The sequence below is a fragment of the Chrysochloris asiatica genome, unplaced genomic scaffold, assembly GCF_000296735.1.
Source record: "Chrysochloris asiatica unplaced genomic scaffold, ChrAsi1.0 scaffold00085, whole genome shotgun sequence".
Lineage (NCBI taxonomy): Eukaryota > Metazoa > Chordata > Mammalia > Afrosoricida > Chrysochloridae > Chrysochloris > Chrysochloris asiatica.
In genome coordinates, this window is record NW_006408603.1 from 2,864,277 (window position 1) to 2,884,287 (window position 20,011).

General features: G+C 37.8%; 1 protein-coding gene across 2 annotated transcripts in view; it reads right to left on the reverse strand.

Annotated features, from left to right (window-relative positions):
- Positions 1–20,011, reverse strand: part of MAGI3 (membrane associated guanylate kinase, WW and PDZ domain containing 3) — a 300,568-nt gene that overhangs the window by 128,867 nt on the left and 151,690 nt on the right. For both annotated transcript variants that reach the window (XM_006865901.1, XM_006865902.1), the window contains exon 2: positions 7,942–8,058. In XM_006865901.1, the coding sequence (XP_006865963.1) occupies positions 7,942–8,058 (117 nt within the window). The remainder of the gene's footprint in view (positions 1–7,941; positions 8,059–20,011) is intronic.

The following is a 20,011-nucleotide window of genomic DNA, read 5'->3' on the forward strand; positions in this document are numbered from 1 at the left end:
GGCCCAATGACAGTGGGTGGGAGTTGGTTTTATTCTATTATATGCATATACCAAAATCAGATTATCTATTTATCATTGATAGATCCTGGTATGGTGCTGCAGGCTAATGCGCTGGACCGCAAAGCTGGCTTGCACCACAAGGTCGGTGGTTCAAGCTTACCAGCTGCTCCTCAGAAACCCTACACAGGGTCGTTATGAGTGGAAATGACTCAGCAGTACTTAACAACAACAACAACACTGATAGGTATTTGTGCTGTTTGCAGCCCAAATATAAATAAAGGTACTATGAACTTACTTACAAGTCTTATAAACATATATTTAAATTTTTGTTGGGTTAATACCTAGGAGTAAAATTGTTTAGTCACATGGTGTGGTAGTTAAGGTTTTGTGTCAACATGGCTGGGATAGAATTCTCAGTGGTTTAGAAGTTAAGATGTAGTTATCACCTCCAAGATGAGATTTCATCTGATGCAATCATACCCATGATGGGATCAGCTCCGATCTGATGTCATTGTCCTGTGTGTTTTAAACCCTCAGTTCTAGGTTAATGAGGCCAGATGCAATCTACAGGATTAGGTTGAATTATGAGTTAATCTCTTTTCAGATATAAAAAGGAAAAAAAGTCAGCAGAGAGAGAGGGAGCCACTGTCACCAAGAAAATAGAACTGGGAATGGAGTGTGTCCTTTGGACCTGGGGTCCCTGCACTGTGGATGGAGCTCCTAGATCCAGGGCAAGGTTGGTACCAAGACACATGGAGAACTCCAAGGAATGCTGGGCCTACTGATGCTGAAAGGAGCCAAGGATCTTTCTCCAGAGCAGGTGCTCTGAATTTAGACTTGAGCCTCCTAATGTGACAGAGAGTAAATTTCTATTGTGGTATTTCTGTTATAGTAGCACTAGATAACTAAAGCGTATGGTTAGTGTATGTTTAACTTTATAAGAACTTGTCAAATTATTTTCCAAAGTAGATATATCACTTTGCAGTCCCACAACCAATAATATGAGAGCTCTGTGTGATTTATATCAGTGTTTTCATGAAGGAATTCTTTTCTAGAGTTTCTTAGTAAATGTACTTTTTCTAAACCATGAGGAAAGTCAGCTGAAAAAGTAAGGAAGTAAAAAAGTGTTATAATTCTCCTACAAGAATAGAAAAAATTAGCAATTTGATATAGAGGCGTTACTGGTTTGAAGGAATCAACTGATATAAATTGAAAGCAAGTGCAGGAAACACTGAAAAGTTGAGCCAAATGTTAAGGTTGACATTTCCAGGAATCAGGGCAGAAGCCTGTGGGGGAGCAGCAGCCACAATAAACTCAGTCAGTCCTAGCTGCAGCTGTTCCCATGTCAGAAGTGTCCGCCTGTGCTAATGCTGAGTCTTTCTAACAAATACCATATCAATGAGACTATCCACATATTGCACTCTAAAGAAACCCTGAGTAGTGCTCCAAGAAATACCAAGTTTTTTGAAGGCTAAGTTCTTCAGTTGGCCGATTATGTAATGGGTCTAAAAAACCTAAATTTTACATCATTTGAATACTATCCAACCATGTTCACTGGTATTGTCCATTGTATTTCCTATGAGCTTCAGTGCCTTGTAAATGCTTTAACAGAAGCAATGCAAAGAGGAGTAAATGTTGTGAATGTGAATATGAAACCAGACACCAATTTAAAATCTGAAGTAATACAGATTCATTGGCAAAACCAAAATCAAGGAATGCAGACAAAATATTTTCATGATTAAAAAAGAAGGTAAGCTTATATGAAGCAACACAATGCCTAATGCCCAACTTGAAGATGTGTTTTGATACATTAACAATTTGATGCATATCAATGCAAAATGAAATTTTTATGTCTGTAATATTTGTCACCAAAGATTAAGACTGTTTGATAATACAATGAATACCTTGTGCACTTTAAAAATTTCATGGGGAATGGAAAATTCAAATATAAAGTAAGTGTGGTATTATCTTCCAAATTTTACAATGATTTTTTACTTGGCATTTACATTGTGTTAATGTTCCATTCTTTCAATGTTTTATTTTGGCAAACATTTATGAAGTAGAAATCATTTAAAATAACATTATTAAAATTGTATTATAATATGTTGGTTCTCTTTCATATGTGCTTGGTGCACTAGACTCCATGTGATACTACAGTACTTGTAGACATCATTATTATCACAATGGTCAGGTGACTCATCGTCAGGGTTCCCTAGCACTTGCTCCATGTGGCATGTCATCACACTCAACCACAGGTGATGTCAATATTACACTGTGACGCCACTGCTTGTCATGAGTCACCGGTATTCTATTTCCCATTGGCAGGAATTCAGTGAATTGGCAGGAACTCAAGCCCCAAAATATAAACTCCTGGGATCAATCAAAGTCCAATCAGCAGCGAGAAACCACATGATGCCTTGAACAGAGAAGGTTTTATATAAAGAGCTAACTACAGGGAATTAGCTAATGGCAAGAAAATGAGAACTCTACAAAATGTCATCACTGAGCTGAGGGAGACTACCCAAGTAAAAACCCAAAACCCTGAGACCTGTTGTTGTCAAGTTCTGACAGCGATTCTATAGGGCAGAGGAGAATTGCCCCATAGGATTTCCTAGGCTATAATCTAGCGCTATAGGATAAACATTGGACTGCAAGGTAGATTTGAACTACAAAGTCAGCAGTTCAAATCCACCAGCCACTTCTACAGCATTGCTATGACTTAGAACCGATGCTACGACACTCAACAACAACAACAAAATCTTTACAGAAGCAGACTCACATCTTTCTCCCACAGAGGAATTAGTAGGTTGGAATTGCTGACCTTTAGGTTAGCAGTTGACTGTTGAATCTGATGGTCTCCTTAACATTTTAAGAGAATCAAAATCAAAGCTATTTTGTAAGTTTTAGAAATATCTATGTCACCACGGCTCTTATAAGTCAAGAACAACCCTCCCAAAGTCAGAGATTTAGGAAAGTTTGTCAGGCTATCTGGAGACAGAGCTGGTTCACAATCAGTGAGTGAGTTGCAGCTGGTGGGCAGAGACGTGCCTGCTGGAATATTGATGAAATTTGCAAGCAAGCCGGCAGGTGTTTCAAACTTACTAAAAAACCAGCTGGGACACTGGCTATACTCATCTAAAACTCAATAGAAAATTGTTTAAAAGAGATGATGTTGTAATCTGGGGAGCTGGTTGGGGTGTCCACAGAACTCACCAGGAGACTGCTAGGAAGCCAGATGGGAACCCCAGAATGAAGTGGCATGCAGAGGTGCTACTACACTTGCTGCTGGGAAGCACCCTCTCGGGGTGTCCACTGAACTTGCTGCTGGGAAACTGACTGCCCTAGCAATACTGCTGAAACTTGCTGATATCTTTTATGATAGGAGCAAAAGGTTTCCCCTCTAATATCCTCTATGGCGTCTACTGACAAAGCTTGACATTGTCAGTTGGCAAGGGAGAAAAGTTCCAATAACACAAGTAGGCAATAACGTGATAACTGGTAGACTGGTTTTCTCAGAGTTTCTATCACAAATGGGAGTGAAATTTTGTCAAATGTGTTTTAGCATCTATTGAGAAGACTGCATTGTTGTTTTTTAAATTTCTAGTCTTGCTATATCAATTTTCTAATACTATACCAAACTTGCATTCCTGGGAAAAACCCCACTTGGCCATAATGTATTGATCATACAATACATATTACTATATACTGTATTTCTAAAATGTTAAGGGTTTTTTAGTCTACATTGTTGAAAATGTTTGAATATTCTTTTTTTTTTTTAATGTTTTGGTCAGTTTTGAAATCAGAATAATGCTCAAAATAAAGACTGAGATGAGAAGTGTTACCCTATTTTCTAGAAGAGTTTGTGTATAACTGGTATTATTTCTTCCTTAAATGCTGTAATAATTCAATACCATCTGGGTGTAGAGCTTTACTTATGAGAAAGTTGTAAGCTGCAAATTCAATTTCTTTAATAGATAAAGGATTCAGATCATCCATTTCTTCTTGAGTGAGGTTTGGTGGTTTTAGTCTTCAAAGAAATTTGTTAATTTCATCTAAGTTACTGAGTTTACTGGCATCATATTGTTTATAATCTTCCCTCTTAACATTTATAAGAGTTTAAGAGACGCCACCTATATCATTACTGATACTCGTCATCTGTGTTTTCTTTCTTTCCTGTGCAGTCCGGTTAGAATTTTATCAATTTTACTGATTTCAAAGTTTTACGTTTCATTAATTTTCTCTGTTGACTGTTTTCTATTTTATTGATTGCTGTTCTTTTTTCTATTTCTTTTCTTCTACTAACTTTGGGTTTATTTCTCTTACCTTAACAATCTAGATAAAGGTAAAAATTTACATAATTAATTTGAGAACTTTTCTAGTATGAGTTTTAAATTCTAAAAGTTTCCCTCTAAACACTTCTTCTAGCTGTATACTATAATTATGAATGTTGTGTTTTCACGTTCAGTGAGCCCAACATACGTCATATTTTCTTTTGTGATTTACTCTTTGACTCACAAGTTATTTAGAAGTATGCGATTTAATTTCTAAATATTTGGAAAATTTCCAGGTAGCTTTCTGATAATGATTTATAATTTAATCTTTTTATGGTCAGAGAACATTCTTTGTAAGACTGACGTCACTTAAACTTAATAAGTCTCGTTTTATGGTCCAGAATATGATCCATCTTCATAAATGTTCCATGTGCACTAGAAACTATCATGCATTCTTATGTTGTAGGTGGCCTATTCTATAAATAGCAAGACGATCAAGTTGGTTGACAGCACTATTCCTGTTTTCTATAACCTAACGGTTTTTTTATTTAATTGTTCTATTAATTACTGAAAAGAAAAAGAAAAAACCCCCACTACCAATGAGTTGATTCTGACTCATAGTGACCTTATACAGGGCTTTTAAGACTGCACATCTTTATGTGAGCAGACAGTCTCATCTTTCTCCTGTGGAATAGCTATTAGGTTTGAACCACTGACCTTGTAGTCTAACCCACTATACTAATGCACTAACCCACAGCACTACAAGCGCTCTTTAATTACTGAAAAAGTTTGTTGAACTCTTGAACTATAATTGTGTCTTTGTCCATTTTCCTTTTGATCTACCCATTTTTGGTTCATTTGTTTTTAAGCTCTGCTACTAGGTGTATACACATGTAAGATTTTTTTGTCTGCTTTGGATAAACTGATGCCTTTGTCATTAATAAGAGGCTGAATCCACAACCCGTCAGTCTTGGTTTCATGGCAGAGAAGTACTTTGTTACTCAAAAACTGTTCATTCTTTTAAAATCTTTTCCTCTCTGTGCTTTCATTTGATTCTAGTTTGCTAGTTTTGTCTTTTCAGTTTCTAATCTGCTATTAAGCATATTCAGTTGCATTAATATTATAAATATTAATAAAATTCTGAAGTTGCATTTAGTTCTTTTTTATATATTCAATTTTCTCTTCATTATGGTCACATTATCCATTAAATCCTAAGCATAGTTATAATAACTTTTAAATGGCTGGTATGGTAACACCATCATTTTGTATAATTTCTGTTTTTTCTCCCCTATAATTTAACTTTTCTTTTGGTTGCAGGTCACATGTTTTGCTTTTTTAATTTTCTTATACATGTCTAATAAGTTTTTCTCAATTAGATGCTGAAAATTTTGATTATTATGTTATTCAATGTCTGGATTTTGTTATCTTATTTGTTTTGTTAAAACAAGCCTAGTAGAGTTTCAAGGAGCCACACTGGGTTACTAATGGAAAGGTCAGTAGTTGGAATCTACTAACTGCTTCTTGGGAGAAAATGAGGTTTTCTACTCCCATAAAGATTTACAGCCTCAGAAACCCTATACAGGGTCACTATGAGTTGGCCCAGGATCGGGCAGCGTTTCATTCTATTGTGCATAGGGTCGCTATGAGTCAGTGTCGACTCGATGGCACCTAACAACAACAACAACAAGACTCCAAACCAACTCCAGGAATGCAGCAGCAGTGGAGGTTCACTTGTGGTTATTTTATCCTTCTACTGGGATGTGAACCCTTATGGGGTCTCTGCAGTCAGGCTGGTTAGAACCCAAATATCTCCCAGCAATCTGGGAATTGTTAACCTACAGCTCTCAGACAGTTATTTCCCTGGTTTCATGGAGTTTCATTCTACACATATTAGCTTGGTATTCACCAACAAACTCCAGGGTATACCTCTGCAGATTTTTTGAGCTCTTAATTCTTTGACACTCTATCCTACAAAAATTTGTAACACTGACTTCTTGATTTATATTTTTGTCCCTTCAACTTACGAGTTTGCTTGTATTCTGCCCTGGATCACCTTTCCTGTGCTGTATAAGTGCCTCCATTCACAATGCTGGGTGAATAATAGGACTTCCTGGTTTGTCGTCATCTTTAATCTTCTCTCAGGTATTATAGTCTTCTTCTACGGTAAAGCAGTTTGAACTGCAAGGTTGGTGGCTCAAGCTCACCAGCTACTCCTTGGAAACCCTATACAGGGTCGCTGTGGGTCAGAACTGACTCGACGGCACTTAACAACAAACCTTCAGTACAATGTCTAAAAACAATATCTTTTTTCTTTTATCTTGCTCTCTCTCTCTGCTTTAAATTTTCTTGGTCAAATTGCTTCAGATAGCTCATGTGTCCTTCTGATATGTTTTTAAACCATCTACACACTCTTTCAAGGAGCTCTGGTAGCGTAGTGGTTACGAATCGGGCTGTGAACCTCAGAGACAGCAGTTCAAAACTACCAGCTGTTCCGTGGGAGAAAGACAAGGCTTTCTGCTCCTGTGGAGATTTACAGCCTCAGAAACCCTGTACAGGGTCGCTATGAGTCAGAACCGACTCCACGGCACATAACAACAACATACTCTTTTGGGTGCAATTAGTTATTCTATGCTCATCTTATACTCTCCCTAGATTTGAAATCAGGATTTTTTTTTTCTAATAAGGCCTAGTGTTTTTCCAGGTTTTTAAAAAAAAAAAAAAAAAAAGATATTTAGAGATAAAATATGACCACTTTGTGGGCTAACTGTTACTGATGGGCCATTTGTTCTAGGCTCCTGGAAGAAATTTTAGACACTTCAATCTGTGACTGAGTTAACAGGTCCGGTTACAATTTCAAAGGATTTTGAATTGTGTGACTTTTAACTAAATAAAATGTAGCACTTTTCTAGGACAAAATATCACAGTGAGGAGAAACTACAAAACTCAGACAGCAGAGTATTTAAAAACAAACAACTAACCAAAAAAATCATTACACAAACTACCAGGCCTTCCAAGAATTATTAAGAATGCAGAAGATTCATCAACATCTAGATAAAAATTCGAAATAGATTATCACAAAGAACATACTATGTTCTTCTTTTCTTTGGAGAGGAGACAGATTTTAAGACTAATAATAGCTTAGTGTTATTGATAAGTGCCGTCAAGTCTATTCCAACTCAGGGATTCTCTATAGTAAACACCAAGGAACAGCTGGTGGGTTTGAACTGCCAACCTTATGGTTAGCAGTCCAGTGCTTATCAGTGCTTAAAGTGATACACCAGGAATACAATATTCTCATAAGTCATGCAGAAAATATGTTTGCTGTATAAAAGGCATCGAGAGCAAAAATTGTTCTTATGCATAGGTTTTAGGGATTGATTTATATGACTAAAGTCCAGTTAACAACATATAAATAAATACATATTCTTAAATCCTAGTGATCACTTTTTTTAAAGTTACAATATAAAATATTCTAGTTTTTCTAGTTATAAAAAAACTCCAGAAAGTCTTCTTAAAATTTATCTCCTTACTGAATTTTTGTTTCATACTTACCCTCCAATTTGGTCTTTACAATTTCATGTGAGATATACATTCTACTAAATTATGTCCACTTGATGTATGATTAATTAAGCAATACAGTCTCATTTATTTTATTCTATCACATACTTACATGGGATGGTTCTCAAGTAGAGATTATCTCTGATCACTTGCTGCAATTTGTGGTCAATTGATCCTTTCTGAAACTGAAGACTCAAGTAATGTCGCAAATCTTTATTAATGACTTTGCCTACAAAACAAAACAAAAACAAAAGGCATTACTTTACTGCTAGATCTCCAGATAAATACATAAGCAAGTGACTGAATAACTTGCATCATCATTTAGCTATAGACAGAAAAAAAAAGTATTTCACTAAAAAGATAATTAAAACAAGTTATTATAAGTACTGTAATACAATAAAAGCAAAATTTTACATGGCAGGGGAGGAAAAAAGATAAGGTAAAGAATGTGACAAATATCCAAAGTAACATCATTCATGGTATTTTAATACCATCTATTTAGTGATGTCCACCACTCATCTGTCAGAGTCCTGGTGTGGCGATGTGGGTTAATGCACCAGACTGCAAAGCTGTTTGAACTGCAAGGTCGGCAGTTCAAGCTCACCAGTTGCTCCTTGGAAACCCTATACAAGGTTGCTATGGATTGGAATCGATGGCACTTAACCACAACAACCACCACCACTCATCTATTCAGTTTGTCATACTGTGGAGGCTTGTGAGTTGCTGTGATTCTGAAATCTATGCCACCTGTATTTTAAATAACAGCAAGGTCACCCATGGTGGACAGGTTTCAGAAGAGAGTCTAGATGAAGACAGACTAGGAAGAAGGAGTGACGAACTACTTCCAAAAATTTAGTCATTGAAAACCTTAGAAATAGCAGAGAAACACTGTCAGATATAGTGCAGGAAAATGTGCCCCTCAGGTTGGAAGGCACTCAAAATGGGACTGGGGAATAGCTGCCTCCTCAAAGTAGAGTTGACTTGATGACGCAAATGGAGAAAAACCCGTAGGACTAAAGCCCGCTAGACCTTCATTTGCTGATGGTGCACAACTCAAAATGAAGAGAAACAGTTGTAAACATCCATTAATAATCTGAACATGGAATTTAACAAGTATGAATCTAGGAGGATTAGAACTTGTCAAAAATGAAATGGAACACATAAACATCGATATCTTAGGCATTAATGAGCTGAAATGGACTGGAATTGGTCATTTTGAATCTGACAACCACATGGTTTACTATGCAGGGAATAACTTGAAGAGGAATGGTGTTGCATTCATTGTCAAACAGAACATATCCAGATCAGTCATGAAGTACAACTGCTGTCTGTGATAGGGTAATTAATATCCATACGCCTACAGGGAAGCCCAGTTAATACCACTATTATTCAAATTTATGCACCAACCACTAAAGCCAGTGAGGATGAAATTGATGAATTCTACCAACTTCTTCAATCTGAAATTGATCAAACATGCAATCAGGATGTATTGATCATTAATGGTGATTGAAATGCAAAGATTGGGAGCAAGGAGGAAGGATCAGTATGTCCTATGGAACTCTTCTACTCTGTTGTACAGGGTTGCTGTGAGCTGGAATCAACTTGACAGCAGTGGGTTCTGCCCAATGCCCAAACCTAAAAGGTATCCTTACTTCTGATTGTTATTTTTCTCTCAAATCAAATCTATTAGTAAATCTTCACACTTACATCTCCAAAATATTTTTTATGCTGTCTACTTCTCTCTATTTCAACTGTCACCATCCTAGCTTAAGCCGCCATCATTTCCCTTCTGGGATTCTGCAATAGTCTTCTAACCAACCTCTCTGCATTAATGCTTTCCTCTCTTCTACTTCCACCATCCACAGAGTAGCTAGAATGAAATGTAAGATTTAATCCAGACTGTCACGACTCTGTTTAGAGTCCCCAGCACCTTTTCATGAAACTTGGAATAAAACCCAAATACCTAAATAGAGCCTAAATGTCCCTATGTGCTATGACTCGAGCTATCTGACCCAAACTTGTTAATTCTTCCCCGTCAAGTTATACTCCATCCACACTGACCATCTTTCTCAGTTTCAATCTAAGTCCTACCTCAGAGCTTTCTGCCTATCACGAGATTAAACAAGCATTTTCTGCCCACTTGCCTGACTCTTAGATTTGATTCAATATAAATAAATAAAAAAGCAGAACACTTTCCTCTTATGTATGGGGAAAATGGAAAATAAATAGAGGAATACTAGGCGAGACTTCATCTTATATACTTTTGACGTCTTTTCAGGAGGGATCAGACCCTGGAGAAGGACATCATGCTTGGCAGAGGATCAGTGAAAAAGAGGAAGACCCTCAACAAGATGGAGTGACCCAGTAGCTCTAACACTGGGCTCAGACATAGCAATGCTGGTGAGGCTGGCACAGGGTCAGGCAGTGTTTCGTTCTGTTACACACAGCGTCTGCTATGAGTCAGAATCGACTCAACAGCACCTAACAACAGGGTCCCAAAGAAATTAGAATCAATCTACAGATCTTAAAAATACAGCTCAGGTAGAAAAAAAACTCTATAACTACACTCTCAAACATACAAATAAACCCACACTCTCAAATTTCAGTGTAAAAATGCTTAGTCAAAAGAACTCATAACTATAAATTCAGTTTCTGAAAATATGCAAATTACCATTTGCCTTGCTGTTTTCCTTAAAGAATAAGGGTATAGAGTAACTGGCTATTATTTAGATAAATCCTGTGGCGTGTTGCAGTGGGTGTGGTTGTAAAACCAGCTGTAAACCAATCTAATTGTCAACATTTCATCATCTTTTCCACAAGGATAATCTAGGAGACTTTGTCAAACATTTTCTAAAGTCAAGATACAACATGCCTCTACGATTCTCTATCCCAGTCGTAATGAAATTTAAAAGACGAAGAAGACAAGGAGAAATGAGGCTCATTTGCTATGTCTTGTTCTTATGAATTCACTCATGGTGATCATTCTTTTCTTAAATATTCAATTTCTCTCTCCCTCTCTGTATATTTCTGTATCTAAATATTTTTAATAATCTCTTCAAGTGCTGCCACAGTTTAAAGTTAGGAAAGGTGAACTTAAGTTCTCACAATCTCTTTCTCCCTTTTGGAAATTGGGACATTTGTCTCTCTGCACTCTCCAGGCGCTTCCCACATTCTCCATGATTTCACAGAGATTGCTGACAATAGCCCTGAGATCACATCTGAGAATCCCTTCAACTCCCAGGAGGCAATTTATTTGAGTCCTGAACACTTAAATTCATTTAAAGTGAATGATACTCTTACTACCTTATCATCTTCTTGGGGTTTAATTCTTCCTTGTCCTCCCATTTCAGGCTTTGCGTTACCTTTTTCTGTTGGATAAGTAATTATTCTAGTTGAAGATTATAGAAACAAAGCAAAAACCATGTAGGTCTGATTCTGTAAATAGAGAACATCAACAACATCTTTTTTAGACAATGATCTTACCTCTTCCTTCTCTTTGCTTTCTGAAGCATTTTGTTGAAGGCTTAGCTCCTTTTGAGCTCTGACATCAAACAGAAACTTCTTTATGTTTATTTATAAAAATCTACTTAGCCTTGTCCATCACCCGTCTGTCAGTCTGTCATGCTTGTTAGTGCTGTGTCTCTGGAAGCTACACTAACTGGCATTTCAAATGCCAGCAGGGTTAACCATGGTGAACAGGTTTTAGCAGAACTTCCAGACTAAGACAGGCTACAAAGAAAGAGCTGGTGATCTACACTTCTGAAAATTACCCAATGAAAGCTTTATGGATGACACAAAGTACTGGAAAATGAGCCCTCCTCCATGTTAGAAAATTAGCCCTCCTCTATGCATATATTGTTGTTGTTGTGTGCCGTGGAGTCGGTTCCGACTCATAGCAACCCTGTACAGGTTTCTGAGGCTGTAAATCTTTACGGGAGCAGAACGCCTCATCTTTCTCCCGCGGAACAGCTGGTAGTTTCGAACTGCTGACCTTGTGGCTCGCAGCCCGATTCGTAACCACTACGCTACCAGAGCTCCTTATAGTACTGAAAAATGAGCCCTCCTCCATGTTTGAAAGCATTACATTAGTCACAACAATGGACTCAAACATACCAACCACCATGTAGACTGTGCAAGATCAGGTAATGCTTTATTTTGTTGTACATAAAGTAAGAAGTCTTGGTGGTGCAATGGTTAAGGATTTAGCAGCTAACCCAAAGGTTGGTGGTTTGAGCCCACTTTGTGGTTCTGTGGCAGAAAAGACCTAGAAAGCAGTTCCCATAAACATTACAACCTAGAAACTTCTATAGAACAGTTCTACTCTGTCACAAGGGGTCACGATGAGTTGGAATTGACTCAATGACAACTCACAACAACACTTAGCACTCTAACTTGGGTAATGAATATATGTCCTTTCATCTATCAATCATTCACATTTAAGAAACAAGCTACTCATAGCATTCTGTGCATCTACAGAGTTTCTTGGCATGACTTTTCTTTCAGAAATGTCTAGTCTTGGAACCACACCTACAGATGCTATGAACTTTTTGAAATCTGTTTTCCTCAAGGGCAAATTATATGCATAGTTGTCCCAGTTCTCTTCCTTTCTATGACTATAAAATGGTCTGGTGGCTTTCCCCAGTAAACTGTCCAACATAACTACCTCAACACAAGTAATGTTAGTAACTCATTCTTTCTCTTTATACCTAAACTCAGAACAGCAGTGTATCTTACAGCTTGCTCTGCCTCTCGAGCCCTACAGAAATAGTAAGGAAAGCTTACTTCCTTACCAGGGTGAAAAGATTGATACAACCTTAATTAACTCTTGCTTGGTTCAAGGCAGGGGTCTTTGAACAAAATAAAGCCAACGGTAGTTAACTTGTTTTGAAACCGTTAACTGAACTTGAGGAAAGCTTTTCTAGATAATTACGATCTACACATTCCATAGTAAAATATATTCTATAGCAAAAAATTTATTAAAATATTTTATACAGTAGTTAAACACTTAAGGTGGTAAGCTATGTGAAGGCCAAGGTCATGGCTTATTTTTACAGATGTAGTCACAGTATTTAGGCAATAGAATTAATGAATTAAACTTAATTTTCTATTTATTTGACCCTCTCCATACTCAAATAGGAGTCCTGGTGTGGCGCTGTGGGTTAATGCACCAGACTGCAAAACTGTTTGAACTGCAAGGTCGGCAGTTCAAGCTCACCAGCCGCTCCTCAGAAACCCTATACAAGGTCCCTATGGGTCGGAACTGACTAGATGGCACTTAACAACAACAATCCTCAAACATATGGAAAGTTAGAAAACAATACTCACTTTACTGATACAGCACTCTTCAATAGTCTATATACAACTTTATGTTAAACTTTATGTTTCTTAAACAATGAAACTGATTTTATTTTGGCTCCTTCAAATGTTAAAATAATTCTTCATTAAAGTGGTAAGATCTACAGATCTTCAAAAGTAGATTTTAATGACAACATATGTCAATCTCCCAAATTCTGTTCTGTATTAACATTTTAACTTGTATTTACAAAATGGTATCTGACAATCCTGTATAATAATATGACTAAATTAATCATTCAAATCTACTATTGTTTTCTAGAGCACACACACACACACACACACACACACACACACACAACCTTCCTTCTATTCTTTTCTTTCCAGGGGGAGAATGTAGGAATGGAAAAAGACAATGAGAAATAAAAACTGAGAATACTGACAACTATGAGTTTTATTTTAGGATTTATTATTACTCATGGTAACTAATATATCTATTTTTGGAGCACATTTTGAATAATGTATGCCATATATTCTCTAAGAATTTATATTTTAACTATTTACTATGTGGCACTGTGGGTTAATGCGCCAGACTGCAAAGCCGTTTGAACTGCAAAGTTGGCAGTTCAAGCTCACCAGCTGCTCCTTGGAAACCCTATACAGGGTCGCTATGGGTTGGAACCGACTCAGTGGCACTTAACAACAACAACAATCCTCACGAAAACCCTTGAGGTAGGTGCTACTATTATCAATATTTTACAGGTAAGAAGTTGAAGGACACAGAGGTTAAATAAATTGGCTACGGTTACATAGTTAATAAGTAGCAGATTTGAGATCTGAACCCAGGCAATTTGGCTCCAGAACCTGTGTTGTAAGCAAGCACTATGCCAGACTGCTTTTCTTTCTTCCTCAATCTCTCTCCATGTATAAATATATATATGTGTGTGTTGAAGAAGACAGCCTGCTTTTGTAAAGATTTATAGTTTGGAAAATCTATGGAACAGTTCTACTCTGTCCTACAGTTTTGCTATGTTGGAACTGATTCAAAGGCAATGTTTGGGATATATATATATGTGTGTGTGTTGTGTTGTTAAGTGGCATAGAGTCGGTTCCATCTCACAGTGACACTGTAGAGGGTTTTCAAGGCTTTAAAAAATTATATAGAGGGTTTTCAAGGCTTTAAAAAATTATATATATATACATATATATATACATATATATATATACATATACATATATATATACATATATATATATATATATATATATATATATATATATATATATATATCGAGAAAGTGAGGTGTGGCTCTGTGGGTTAATGCACTGGACTGCAAGTTCGCTTGAACTGCAATGTCAGTGGTTCAAGCTCACTAGCCGCTCCTTGGAATATTCATATATATATGTGTGTGTGTGTGTATATATATATATATAGTTGGTAAGTGCCATTGAATCGGTTCTGACCCATTGCAACTCTTATAGGGTCTCTGAGGAGTGGCTGGTAAGCTTGAACCATTGACCTTGTGGTTTAAACCAACTCTGCAGTCTAGCACATTGACCCCACAGTGCCACACTAGGACCCTATATATATATATACACACACACACATATACATAGAGAAAGAGAGCGAGCCAGACCTGGTGTGGTGCTGTAGGATACACATTGGACTGCTAAACACAAGGTCCATGGTTTAAACAGGGTCGCTGTGAGTCAGAACCAACTCTATAGCACTCAATATATGCCTATATATAGAGCACTTAATGTAAACCTATCTTGCAGTGCTTATCCTACAGTGCCACACCAGGACTCCTTTCACCAAGTAGTCAGCGCTTAGTCATTTGTGCCATTTAAGGTTGGTCTCTCTATATATACATAGAGATAAAAACCCTTTGATAAATTTCTTCCCTTGAATAAGCTTCTAAGAGTACAAACTCGCTGCTTCATAAATGTCTGCCCTTGCAAGCAACAGTCACATTTATTGTGTAACCAACTGTTTACTACGTCCTGAGCAGAAGTCACTTGGGAGTAAAACACTGAATGCAAGTGTACCCAAATGGGACTTACAGTCTCAGAGGAAAGACTAACATTACAGAAGAAATTTCAAATAGGGAGCATTATGAGAGAGAGGTAAAGGGCACTATGGGGATATTTAATCTAGATCCTAAATGTGGAAGAGTTGGAGCTAGAATCTTAAAGATAAACAGATGTTAGCTAGGGAAGTCCTGGTGTGACACTGTAGGATAAGCACTGGGCCACAAGGTCGGGTTGAACTGCAAGGTCGGCAGTTCAAATCCACCAGCCTCTCCTCGGAACACCTATACAGGGTTGCTATATGTCGGAATTGACTCGACAACAACACTAATCAATAAATCAACAGCTAGGGAGAAAAAGTGGGGAGAATTGGTAGAGGGGATAGGACATGAAAACGCCTTCAGGGCAGGAAAGGACATAGCGCTCAGGGGATCTGGAAGAAATTCAGTGTGACTGGGTGTAAGGAGTTTAAAGGAACCGCTGAGCTGAGCAGGACTTGGTACAATAATTTAAAATGATGCTAATAACATTCAGTCATCCAGGTCTAACATCAAAGCCCTTTATAATTGCTATCAGCTAACAACTATGGACAAGTTCTTGTTGGATACCTCTATTCCATATTTGTGGTCAAATGCCATTTCATGATTTCTGTTCTGTCTTCTATCTGTAAGAGTCTATCCAAGGTTATAAACTTAGAAGATCCACTTCTACACAATTCCTTAAGTATGTTACTCTCATTGCAGGCACATAGGAACTTAATGGATTTTAAAAATAATTTACATAATTAGATGCTTAGCAAGTCCCAAGTCTGAAAAGCCTTAAATATTGTGGACTCTACTGAGCCATTTCAGTTTTTTGTGATTTTTTAATGTTTTATTGTGAATTATATGATAGTTTACATGAGACAACTTTAGTTTTACATTCATTCCATCATATATCATTTCATTGCCATGGTTCCAATCCCCTCCAAGCATCATCAACCAACCAAAGGGTATACCCTAGAAATCCCCACCCCCCACCACCCCCACGAGTCTTCGGCCCACAGTCCCTCTCCCTCTCTGGATCCAAAGTCCCCAGCCGCTTCATCATTCCACGTCCTCCTCTCTGTCTCTATCTCAGGCATCTCTGCTTCTCTGGGTTGGGTCCCGCTCTCGGCTCTTCTCCGTTGATGGTCCTAGAGACCTCTGCTCCTAGACTGGAGAATTAATCACTCCCTTCCTTGCTACAAAGCGTTTATCTTTGCATTTCCAACCCTCACAATCCGTCTTGATAACCATTATTCACTACAGTATCACAAGTTACCCATCTGTATTTCATTTCATCAGCTCCGCCTAGACAGCCATTTCTGTTTTTAAAACAGATCATCTTTTAAGAGTCTGTAGAGTTACATTTGAAGAAGCCTAGAATGGAAGAGACCAATGTTGTTATCTTCTGAACAAAACTGGCTTCTACCTCACCAGTCAAGCTTAAATATTCACCTTCTCCCTTTATATAACAAATTATGGCACTACTGTTGTTGTTAAATGCTGTCAAGTAGGTTCCGACTCATAGAAACCCTGTACAGAGCAGCTTCCGAGGAGCAGCTGGTGAGTTTGAACAACCAACCCTGTGATTCAAACTGACCTTGGGGTCCAGTGCTTATCCAAAATGGGAAGTTCCCTAGTATACAGGTAAGGAGCCCAGGTATAGCATTGTAGGATAAGCACTGAATTGCTAACTGCAAAGTTGGCAGTTCAAATCCACCAAACCACTCTTGGAAACCCTTATACAGGGTTGCTATGAGTTGGAGCCAACACAACAACGTTCTCCATAGGTTCCTGGATGAAAACTAAAAAAAAATCCAACCTTACTACCATCAAGTGGATTCTGACTCATAACAACCAGAGAACGCAGAGTAGAACTGCTATTTAAGGTTTCTTTACAGAAACCATGAGACTGCAAACAGCCTCATCATTTTCCTGAAGAGCAGCTGGTAGGTCTGAACTGTTCACCTTGTGGTTACCAACCCAGTGTTTATCCCATAGCATCATCAGGGTCCCTCACCCATATACTTGTTAAGTGCCATCAAGTTGCTTCCAACTCATAGGACCCTATGTAGTGTTTCTGAGGAGCAGCTGGTAGATTTGAACCACCAGTCTTGTAGTTCAAACCAACCTTTTGGTCCAGTGTTTATCCTACAGGGCTATGTTGTTGTTGTTAAGTGCCGTTGCGTCAGTTCTGACCCATAGCAACTTCTGACCCATAGCAACCTTATACAGGGTTTCTAAGGAATGGATGGTGATCTTGACCCTAGCTTTTCAAACTGACTTTGCAGTCCAGTGCATTAACTCACAGCACTATGTTGTTACGTGTTGTTGAGTTGTTTCCGAACCATAGTGACACTACATAGGGTTTCCAAGGAGCGGATGGTGGGTTTGAACTGCTGACCTTGCAGTTCAGCATATTAACCCACAGCACCATACCCATACTCCACAGTGCTGTGTGGTTACTGCTGTTTTTAAGTGCCATTGAGTTGGTTCTGACCCATAACGACCCTGTACAGGGTTTCTGAGGAGCAGCTGGAACTTGAACCACCAACCTTGTGGTTAAAATTGACATTGCAGTCCAGTACATTAACCCACAGTGCCACACCAGGACTCCCTACGTACTATGTTGCTGTTGTGAAGTGCCACTGAGTCGATTCCAATCCATAGCGACCCTGTATAGGGTTTCCAAGGAGCAGCTGGTGAAATTGAACCACCAATCTTGTGGTTCAAACCGACTTTGCAGTCTAGTACATTATTAACCCACAGCGCTTTACCAGCACTCCACAGTCAGAACAGAGGAGGGAAAAATAAATAAGCTATCAAAAGTAGGGCCTTTCCTTTGTGAAGCTTTTATTTGATGGGCTTATGTAGATTTATCACTTAAAGAAAAATTGTGCAAGGAGGGGAGTGATTGACTTTGCAGTCTAGGAGCGGAGGTCCCTGGGACCATCAAGGGAGAAGAGCAGAAAGCGGGACCCAACCCAGAGAAGCAGTGATGCCAGAGTTGGAGGCAGAGACGATGCTGTGGAGAGATGGAGCAGCTGGGGACTTTAGACCTAGGGAGGGAGAGGGGGCAGGCTTGGTTGGTTGATGATGCATGGAGGTGACTGTAACCATGGCAATGAAACGATATATGATAGGATAGGATGAATGTAAAACTAATGTTCTCCCATGTAAACTATCACATAACTCACAACAAAACATTAAAAAAAAAAAAAAAAGAAAAAGAAAAGAATGTAATACAGGAAGAAGGCAAAAGGTCAAAAAAGAAAAGAAAAATTGTATTCTTTAAAGTGCTATCTTAAGGCTGTTTACATTTTTTTTCTTTGTGACACTCACATCAGAAATCATTACCAAACCTGTCATGATGCCAGATACCGAGTGCCTGGTTGGCACAACAATAACTGAGTCATACTATTAATGCTTCATCCTTCAGACAGAAGGGTACAAAGCCATCTATTGCGCCCTGTCATTTTCCCTGGAAACAGAATAACTGGGACCAGTAGACTTTGCAAATCAAAGTTATGCATTTAAACAGACTGTCCAAGACTTGAAGCAGAAGATCTGTTGCTAATGTCTCATTATAGTGCTGATAAAGGGACAGGTGAAAGAGAATACAGATGTACTTGATTGGAAGTCTGACCTGAAAAAGATGACCCTTTGAGAATTTAAGTTTATTTTAAAGTGTTTCATTATGCAAACAATTTCTGAGCTCAAGCAATTGTACTATTAAAGGAGGAATTTAATAATCTCTTTTTCTCTGATAGGTTCTAAAAATAGAAATATACACTAATCCTTAGAAATTTTCAAAATTAGATGATTAAAGTTCTTAAAAACCATATTACACATCCAAAATGATATGAGTACAGTAAAAGTCAACCTTCATTCAACAAACCAAATAAATTAAGTATTTCCCATTTCCATGTCTAATGTGTATTTTTAATCAACAACACATTTAAAGTATTTTAATGTTATTCTTATAAATTTTCAAAGGAAGTTTAGGGAATAAATTGGCTATTTCTATGCATAGTACCTTATTCAGATTCTTCCATTAAAGATCCCCATTCACCGTAACCATGAACAGAGTGAATCAGGACCTTCTAGAAAGATGCCAATATAAATGGAAGTAATAGAGGACCTCTATTCTCCCATTTCCCATGCAAGGGTCTCAGGAAGAAGAAGAAAAAATCTGTATCACTTTACTAAACTGATTTCAAGAAATTAACCACTGCAAATGACAACAAGAAAGTTTATAAATTTCTATATCAATTAGTCAGAATTAAGAAACTGTACCAAATGAACCACAGTCAAGAGTAGAAAAAGGCCTTATCCAATTTGGTAATACTGAACTTAGGTTCAAGAATTGAATGAGAGTATTCTTGGCAACAAGTACTGATGTCGTGCTGCAGGACAGTGTGCTGGACTGCAAGGTCAGTTTGAACCACAAGGTTAATAGTTCAAATCCACTAGCTGCTCCTCGGAAACCCTATACAGGGTTGCTACAGGTAGGAACCAATTTGAGGCACTTAAAGACAACAGACAATAATTCTTGGCAACAAGATAACACAGGTAACTTTTACAACTGGACTTGGATACAGAACAACATAAATAATCAAAAATAGAAGGGGCAAGTATTACTTTAAATATATGTATAATTATTTAGAAATTAAAATGTGATATCCTTAGAAGTTTTAGTCATCTGCCTAATTAAAAGGATATATATTTTAAAATCTTATCTTTTGAAAACTGAGGTATGGCTTAAGTACAAGGTCTCCTCATATTTGGATAGAACATGGTGTATTGTGTGTGTGTGTGTGGATTCCATAAACTTTG